At 48.1% G+C, this 9,904-nt stretch overlaps 1 protein-coding gene across 1 annotated transcript; it reads left to right on the forward strand.

The window, feature by feature from the left end:
- The first annotated feature begins 698 nt into the window (after positions 1-698).
- LOC134434699 (olfactory receptor 14A16-like) lies at positions 699-1,631 on the forward strand. Its single transcript, XM_063183328.1, has one exon. It carries the CDS (start codon positions 699-701, stop codon positions 1,629-1,631), a length of 933 nt encoding a protein of 310 aa, XP_063039398.1.
- The last annotated feature ends 8,273 nt before the right edge of the window (positions 1,632-9,904 follow it).

A 9,904-nucleotide genomic window follows, 5' to 3' on the forward strand; every position in this document is an offset into this window, starting at 1 on the left:
CTTGGCAGAAGGGGGTGCTGAGAGCTTGCTCAGAGACCTTTAGAGAGGGTGAGACATTCCGGGATCCCTCTGCTCTGGGCAGGGTCTGGTTTATCCCAGGCTGACCCGAGAGTGTGATTGTGCTCTGATTGCAGCCAAAGGTGCAAAGCCAGAGCAGCTGGGAACAAGCCCCATCCATCCCCTCACCTTCCCTGAGCCACAGGGAATCTTTGCCTCTCATATCTCTCAGTGGCAAACTCTGAGTGCAGCAGAAATGCTGGGGATTTCTGACCTCAGAGACCCAGGAATGATGTGTATATAGGAAAACAATTCCTAAAACCAACTTCTGCCATCTATTTCCATTAGAACTGGGAGTGCAGATGCTACCAAGCCTCTCAGCATTAGGAGTGATTTCCCGGACAAATCCTGAATATCCAGCCTTGCCCCTCTGCCACATGGCCACAAACCCAGGGCAGAGGGACAGGGATGGCTCCTTGAAAGGCCCCTCACACAGACCTGGCTGCTCCTGGCACACGCAGCCAGCACAACTGGAGCTCAGGCAGGGACCTGGGTGAAGGATTTCCCAGAGCAGGAACAAGGGTGGGTGAGTCCCAGTGGGACAGTCTGCAGGGAATGGCCCAGGTGTGGCTCCAGGCAGCCTCTCCTGACTTTTCACTGTCCTTTCTCCATGAACAGTTCCCCATGTGCAGCCTCAGCAAATGTCCAACAGCAGCTCCATCAGCCACTTCCTCCTGCTGGCATTGGCAGACACGCGGCAGCTGCAGCTCCTGCACTTCTGCCTCTTGCTGGGCATCTCCCTGGCTGCCCTCCTGGCCAACAGCCTCATCATCAGCGCCGTAGCCTGCGGCCACCACCTGCACACGCCCATGTTCTTCTTCCTGCTCAACCTGGCCCTCAGCGACCTGGGCTCCATCTGCACCACTGTCCCCAAAGCCATGCACAATTCCCTCTGGGACACCAGGGACATCTCCTACAAAGGATGTGCTTCCCAAGTCTTTTTCTTTATGTTTTTCATTTCAGCAGATTTTTACCTTCTGACCATCATGTGCTATGACCGCTACGTGTCCATCTGCAAACCCCTGCACTATGGGACCCTCCTGGGCAGCAGAGCTTGTGCCCACATGGCAGCAGCTGCCTGGGCCAGTGCCCTTCTCACTGCTCTCATCCACACAGCCAATACATTTTCTTTGCCCCTGTGCCATGGCAATGTCCTGGGCCAGTTCTTCTGTGAAATCCCACAGATCCTCAAGCTCTCCTGCTCACGTTCAAACTACAGGGAACTTGTGCACATTGCAGTTAGTTCCTGTTTAGCACTTTGCTGTTTTGCGTTCATTGTTTTCTCCTATGTGCAGGTTTTCAGGGCTGTGCTGAGGATCCCCTCTGAGCATGGACGGCACAAAGCCTTTTCCACCTGCCTCCCTCACCTGGCCGTGGTCTCTCTGTTCCTCAGCACTGCTGTGTTTGCTCACCTGAAGCCCTCCTCCATGTCCTCCCCATCCCTGGATCTGGCCCTGTCAGTTCTGTACTCAGTGGTGCCTCCAGCCCTGAACCCCCTCATCTACAGCCTGAGGAACCAGGAGCTCAAGGCTGCAGTGTGGAGACTGATGACTGGATGGTTCCAGAAACAATAAACGGCTGTAAAATTCTTGTCAATCATTTGCAATAAAAGTCATCTTTCATACTACTTGTTTGTTTAATTTTGGACGATGTGTTTCTTTGTTTCACTTTTTTTCATATTGTCCACAAAGAAATGTCATTCCTTGTACCATTTCTCATTGTGTTTCTATCCAAATTCCCTGTAGCCCCAGACTGTGTCAATGATGGGCCGCGCTCTGGGTGACTTTAAAGGAAATGAAGGATCTCCCAGCAGAGTTTTCACCAGAGGTGCCCCTCTTGCTGCCTTCTCTGGAGCTGCAGCAGCAATGTCTCTGTGCAGCGCTGGGGTAGATCAATGCTGGCCCAGCATCTGTGCCCAGCAGCAGCAGCACTTGGTGTTGCCAGTCCTGCTGCCGTGGCCCTGCCCTGCTGCCCTGGTGGCCCTGGTGTTGCTGCAGGGCCTGAGTGCTCTCAGGGCCGGGCACAGTCCTGGGGGTGGCAGTGCCGGGGCTGCAGCAGGGACAGGCCATGGGCACGGCTGGGGCAGCGCTGACGCCTCAGGCCAGGGCCTGGAGGCTCCAGGCTCCTTGCCCAGGCTCTCTCAAGAACACGGCCAGGCCAATGCTCAGCACAGAAAACCCCCGTGAGCAGCCCCAGGCTGGCCGTGGGCAGGCTGGGGGCAAACAGCATGGCTGGGGCTCTGCAAGGGCCCTGGGGTAGACGGGAAGGAGCAGCAGAGCAGGGGCTGATCCATCCTCAGTGCACTGGACAGCCCAGGGCAGCGTCCCAGAGCATCCTGATGGAGCTGCCAACAACAATCCCCCTCTGCAGCCCTGGCCTCTCCTCCAGCTCACACAGGTGCCCCATCCTTGCAGGCACAGACACGGCAGCACTGGCTCAGCAGCCCCTGTTTGCATTGCATGCAGGAGGCAGGAGCACCCCCATGCTGTTGGTGTGGGGACATGAGCCTGAGGGAGCACAAATGCCATGAGGCCCTGGGAGGTTCCTGTCCCACTGCAGACGCGGTTGCTCAGAGCCAGGGCTGCCTGGAAGCCACCCCCAAACTGCCCTGAGCATTTCCTTGGCTTCATCCTTGTTTTCTTTATTCTTCCTGCTACAAATTTCTTCCCATTGCCCACTCCAGTGGGCCCAGAACTGGACACAGCCCTTGAGGTGCTGCCCAACCAGTGCCCAGCACAGGGGAAGAATCCCTGCCCTGCTCCTGCTGGCCACACCATTCCTGATCCAGGCCAGGAGCCATTGGCCTTCTTGCCCACCTGGGCACACTGCTGCCTCATGTCCAGCCTGCTGTCCATCAGTCCCTGCAGGTCCCTTTCTGCCTGGCTGCTGTCCAGCCACTCTGTCCCAGCCTGTAGCACTGCAAGGGTTGTTGTGGCCAAAGTGCAGGAGTCAGCACTTGGTCTTGTTCAACCTCACTGTGTTCGATTTGGGCCCTGGATCCAGCCTGTCCAGGGCTCTTTGCATAGCCCTCCTATGCTCCAGTAGATCAACTCTCACACCCAGCTTGGTGTCATCTGCAAATTTGCTGATGCTGGACTCAGTCCCCTCATGCAGATCATCAGTGCAGACATTGAAATCCACGCTGGCTGGCTCTGACCCCTCGGCCATCCTGTGGGTGCCCTGTGATGGCACTCAAAGTGATCTGTTCCATAACCTTGCCGGGCACCCAGGTCAGGCTGACAGGCCTGGAGTTCCCCAGCTCCTCCTTCCAGCCCTTCTTGGGGATGGGCTCACACTGGCACCTCCAGTGCTCTGGAACCTCCCTGCTGAGCCAGAACTGATGGTGAATGGTGGAGAGCAGCTTGGGGAGCTCATCCACAGCTCCCTCATCCCCCTGGGATGGATCCCATCTGCTCCCAGAGACACCTGTGAGCATCTGAGTGACTCAGCAGGCCCCCAGCTGCTTCCTCCTGAAATACAGGGGGCTGTTCTGCTCCCTGTGCCCATCCACATGCTCAGGAGAACTCTTTTCCTGAGGACAACCTGTCTGATTTTTGAAAATTAAGACAAGGAAGCGGTTAGGTACCTCAGCCTTTCCCTCATATTTGGAAACCATATGTCCCCTAATAATGAATGGATATTGGCCTTGTACCTCCTTTTGCTATTAATGTATTTATAGAAACATTTTTATTATCCTTCACAGAAATGGCCTGGTTAAGCCTTAAGCTTTCACCTCTCTAACTTTCTTTCTGCATGACCTAACAACATCCTTAAACATTTCCTGAGTTACCTGCCTCTCTGTCCAAAGGTGATGCACCTTCTTTTTTTTCCCCAAGTTCCTGCAAAAGGTCCATCACGTACAGAACGTCACCTGTTGCCTAAGGTACACCTCACACGAGAAAAATACAAGAGTCTATAAAGTAAAAGAGGGAAAGCAATCTAGTAAGGTAAAAGAAGAAGAAGAGGCTGAGAAGGCTGACAAAAACTGGGACCCCCTTGACCACTTACTTCCTCCTACCCTTGCAGTACCTCAAATCCTTCCTCCAATTCCTCTTGCTGTGGACGCAGTTCCTTCTCCTCTCCCAGCCGTCATTCCTTTACCACCTCCTAACCCAGTTATACCTCCACCACCTTCCCCTCAACCCTCTGCTCACTCTCTTTACCCTTCACTACTGTTCCCTTACCTCAACCATTTCATGCACCCCAATTCACCAGCAAGTTCCTGCTCTGCCTCCCCCAGCACAAATGAGAAGCCAAACAACATCTCAGAATCTCATGCCCAAGAGTGAAGTTACCCAGTCAGCCTCCACAGCTGATGTTGTAACACCTGGTCCAAAGTGGGTAAAGTGGAAAAATTGTTCCCCCTCAGAGAAGTTCCCATGTGCAGGGTGGCCAGTGAGATTGGCCAGTAGGAATAGTAAATCAAATAATCCATTTTTAGCCCCCAATATTTATACATGGGGAGAATTGAACTCCACCTTTAACATCCTATTTTCCCCAGAAAAGACTCAATTAATAAGAACTGCAGGAATGAAAATTTGGGAGCAAGACAACCAACCCAGGCCCCCAGGTGACAAAAGAAATGCTTTTAGTGGAGCCTAGCTGGGACTCTAATCAAGAAGAGGGGAGAAGGAACATGAGAGATTACAGGTCCCTGATGACCAGAGGGATAAAACAATCAGTCCCTAGAGGGAGTAATACCAGGTTAGCGTTTGATGGCACCCAGGAAAAAGATGAGACCCCAGCACCATGGCTTAATAGGCTAAAGCAAAACTTCCAGATTTACTCTAATGTTGACCCAGACAGCCCAGAAGGCCAATCTTGGGTTCCCTGCAGTCGGGGATGACCCCAAGAATCCTTTTTTCTCAGCCTGATGTTTCCAAGAAGGAGTCTGAATTCTTTGGCTCTGGTTTCCAAGGTTGTTTATTGTTTCTTATCTATAACATTTTTTCTCTGGCCTGCCGAGATGCTTTTAGCAGGTCAGACAGAGGCACACTCCCCATCCCAGGGCTGGTGTCTACATTTTATACTATGAACTACGTGTACTTTATTTATCATCATTTCCCAATACCTATCACCTATGTTAGACAGTCTACTTCTACTCTAAACCAATCCTAAAATGCCACCACCACCAAGAACATGGAGACTAAGAAGAAGAAGGAAGAAGAATAGGACAACACCCAAGTCCCTCCATCTTGCCTCCTAGACCTCTATATAAAAATCCCCAAAATACCATTTTATACCATGTGACAGATTCATTATCATTCTACTTAAATTTTGTGACTTGTAATTCTTCATACAAGGGTGGTAATTTGCTCCATGGGTTAAGATCAAAATCCCAGGCGTCTTTGGCTTCCTGCCAGGACTCCCCAGCCCCCTGCCAGGGATCCCCAGCCCCCTGCCAGGGGCACATGTCCTCCAGGGCACCCAGAGGTGTGTCCTGGGTTCCGACAGGCCAAGTCCTTCTCAAGGTACAATTTGTCACTACATCCTGGCAAGATATCAGATGAAAGTTAGAAAGAATAGAGGACTGGCAAGAAAAAAGTATTAATGAACTGCTGTGAGAAGCCATAACAGTATATATAGGAAGAGAAGAAGAAAAGACAAAAAATAAAAATTAAATTATGGAAGCCATAGCCAGTGAAAGTGTGGGAGCCAGTAGAAATACACGCCAGTAGAACCACTTAGAAGAGACAAAGGTTTTATTGGACCAAAAGGGGCAAGGTCTCTACTCAGTGACAAATATTGTTATTACTGTGGAGAGAAAGGACACCTAAAGAGAAATTGTAAGAAACTCCAATTAGATGAAGCCATAGCCTGGGAGCAAGAAACTCTAGAGAAAAACTTAAGAAGAGATGAGAAGTATGCGGAATAGGTTCTATGCCCTGGAGAATTTAATGTATCATCTAGAAGAGCCCTTTGTAAATTTCGAGATTGGTCCCCAGAATGATGAATTTGAATTTTTAGTTGATACCAGAGCAGACAAGTCATGTGTGACTAAAATACCAACAGGAATCACAGTTGGTAAAAATGTCTGCAAAGAATGAGGGGCCAAAGGAGAACCATTTGAGGCCCAGATTATAGAAGATGTAGAAATTAGATGAAATTCAAGAGAGTGTTGAGCTAAGTTCATTTACATCCCCAAGTTAGGTTGTAATTTATTAGGACATGATTTACAAATCAAATTGAGAACTGGAGTAATGCCAAAAGAAGGAAAAATGGTAGTACAAATAATTGGTCTTAACAAAGGGAGACATAGATGAAATCAACCCAAATGTGTGAGCAGAGGAGGGAAAATTGGTTGTTTGAATAGTTCACCAGTAGAAGTAGAGCTGCAGAAAGACATCTCCCCCATTTGGGTAAGGCGGTATCCAATTTCCCCAGAGGGAAAGAAAGGACTAGCCCCAGTAATTGACCAGCTATTAAAGGAAGGATTTTAGCACCATGCATGTCTCCACATAATACTCCCATACTAGCGTTGAGAAAAGCTGATGGAAGGTATCAATTACTACAAGATTCAAGAGAAGTTAATAAAAGAACGGTTGCGAGGCATCCGGTAGTACAAAACCCGTATACATCGTTTGAAGCCAAGTACCTGAGGAGCATGCATGGGTCTCTGTCATGGATTTAAAGGATGACTTCTGGGCATGTCCCCTGGCTGAAGAGTGCCAGAACTGGTTTGCCTTTGAATGGGAAGACATTTAAAAGAAAAGAAAACAGCAACGAAGGTGGACACATCTTCCCTAGGGGTTTAAAGAACCCCCAACCTCTTTGGCAAGCTTTAGAAGAAGTCTTAGAACACTTTAAACCTGAGAATGGGGTGCCTATTTTACAATATATTGATGATTTACTAGTATCTGGGTGAGAACAAGACAAAGTTAGAAGTTCTAACATACTAGCATCTAAATTTCTTAGGGGAAAAAAGGCCTAAAAGTATCACAAAAGAAACTGCAATTTGTGGAACAAGAAGTAACATATCTAGGACATATAATGGGCCAAGGGTATAAAAGGTCAAGCCCCAAGAGAATTTTGGGAATTCCGTCCATCCCTGCCCCAAAGACCAAAAGAGATGTTAGAAAATTACTAGGTTTATTTGGGTATTGCAGATTATGGCTTGATCAGTATACTAAAAGTGTTAAATTTCCATATGACAAATTGATAGACTCAGAGCCTGCAACCTGGACCTCAAATGACGAGGAACAGCTTCGGAATCAGAAAACTAAATTGTCTTCTGCCCCTGTACTGAGCCTACCAGACCTTATAAAGAACTTTGACCTATTGGTAAACGTGGAAGAGGGGATAGCTTGCAGAGTCCTTACACGGGATTGGGGAGGATGCAGGAAGCGGTCGCATCTCTCTCCAAGTTACCAGATCCAGTAGCCAGAGGGTGGCCAGCCTGTGTGCACGTGATAGAGGCAACAGCCACCCCAACAGAAGACACACAGAAACCAACCTGAAAGGGGAAGATCCAGGTTCATACCCCACACAATGTGAAAGATGTTTTAAGTCACAAGCCCCTCAGTGGCTAACCGACGCCCAAATACTAAACCATGAAGTCATCTTATGTTGTGGTGTGCTGTATTGTCCCATTTTGGCCTTCCAGGTCACTTTCCCAGGTGTGCCTATACTCTCTCCCTTCCCTCTTACCCCCATGCTGAGTGAGTCCTGTCAATCAGACTTAACATTCCAGCAAGGCGTCGTGTGGTTGGTCAAGTTCAAAGGATGCCACTCAGGCCCAGGGGTCATTGGCCTGTCTGGGTGTCATCTTCCCCTGAGACCCTGCCCCTCTCACCTGGTTGGTGGCTCACCTGTACCTCCCTTCCCCCTATCCCTGAGCTTAAAAAGGTCATGAGACCATGCGGTCCCTATTCTGTTGGAGCAGTTGCTCACGTTCAGACCTCTGTAACCATGGAATAAACCTCTGGACATTAAACCCTCCAGCAGAATCCATCTCCTTTTTCTCTTCACCATCGCCTGAAGCTATCCTCCTGAGGTAAACCGGGTTCCTTACAAGCCTGGACTTGTTCAGTGCCCAGCTGCAACCACCAGCAAGCCAAGGTATCTCTGGGGTGATACACCGCAGTTGCTGCCTTTGGCCCAGCAGCGAGGGTCAGACTGGCCCAGGCACAATCTAACTGGTAATATTGGGAGCCTTTTTTTCCAATAATCTTAATAAGTACCAAGGGCCTCGAATTAGTCACTTCAAAATGTTTAAATCCAGCCCAGTTCCTCATGGGAGAGCTGTAAACAGACCTGGATCGTGATTGTTTGGAAATTATTGAAATGCAGACTAAAGTGAGAGAAGATTTAGAAGATGAGCCCTTCCCATATGGGAGAATTTTATTTACAGGTGGATCATCACAAATGGTAGCCAGTAAAAAGGTCTCAGGGTGTTCAATCATAAATGGGCAGAACATGCAAGTTGAGGAAATGGGAAAGCTACCCTCAAATTGATCTGCCCAGTGCTGTGAAATCTATGCCCTGAAGAGACAGCTAGATTTACTAGAAAAAGATAAAGGAGCAATCTATACCGACTCCCAGTATGCATTCAGAATTGTCCATACATTTGGAAAAATATGGGAAGAATGGGGGTACATAAATTCTAAAGGCAAAAATTTAATACATTAAGAGATAAGAAAATTAGTACTAGAGTTCCTAAGGAAACCAATAGAGATAGCCAAAGGTCACATAGAAGGTCATCACAAAGGGGACACCCTTGAAATAAAGGGAAATCATTTAGCTGATCAAGTAGTGAAAGAAGTAGCCTTGGACCAAGGTAGACCAATTAAAATTCTTAAGATAGAGGGAACAACTAGTAGAGAAAGAAAAGAGGAAAGACCCATCTTTGACGAGAAAGAATTAAGAGAGTTAGAAAAGATGAGAGGATAGCAAAAAGAAAATGGAGAATGGTGGACCCCTGATGGATGGCAAATTTTAAATAAAGCTCTAGCCCGAAAGGTGATGACAGAATTATATGAGTTGACCCATTGGGGAATACAAGGATTATGTGACCCCTTTCCAAGGGATCAAATGTGCATAGGAGTACCTAACATAGCAAAGGCAGTTACCAAGGGATGTTTAACTTGCCAAAAAATCAATCAGAAATTAATGAGAAGAGTACTGTCTGATCTGGGGGAAGAGAGTTGGCCTTGCGGCCGTTCCAAAGCGTGCAGGTAGACATCACAGAAATGTCCCCTGTCCAGGGACACAGACACTTATTAGTGACCGTGGATCACCTCACCCATTGGGTAGAGGCGTTCCTGACCAAAACAGAGACAGCCCAAGCAGCCACAAAAGCAATTCTAGAAAACATCATTCCCCAATATGGGTTGATAAATAATGTCGATTCTGACCGAGGTCCACATTTTGCTGCCCAAGACTTAAAACAAGTTGTTGAAGCCCTGGGAATGAAATGGAGGTTGCACAACCCATTGGCATCCCCAGAGCTCCAGAAGAGTAGAAAGAATGAATAAAACCATCAAAAACACGTTAACTAAATTAGTTACAGAAACCCAGATGAATCGGCTTAAATGTCTACCCTTAGCACTGTTACAAATTAGAACAAGGCCTCGAACAGGTATAAGAGTCTCACCTTATGAAATGATGGTTAGACTCCCCTTCTTGATAACCTCATAGAGCATAGGAATTTATCCAGAAGGAGAGACAGCCACCCAAAAATATCTAAAGGCTACAGGAAATATGTTAGAAGATCTTAGGAAAAAGGGCTTTCTCCCTCAAACCTCTCCCTTAGACACTAAGGGACATAACATCAATCCAGGGGACTGGGTGTTAGTTAAATCATGGAACTCTGCACCTTTAACCTCTAAGTTTGAAGGCCCTTTTTAGG

This window comes from Melospiza melodia, unplaced genomic scaffold (assembly GCF_035770615.1).
Source record: "Melospiza melodia melodia isolate bMelMel2 unplaced genomic scaffold, bMelMel2.pri scaffold_46, whole genome shotgun sequence".
Classification (NCBI taxonomy): Eukaryota; Metazoa; Chordata; class Aves; order Passeriformes; family Passerellidae; genus Melospiza; species Melospiza melodia.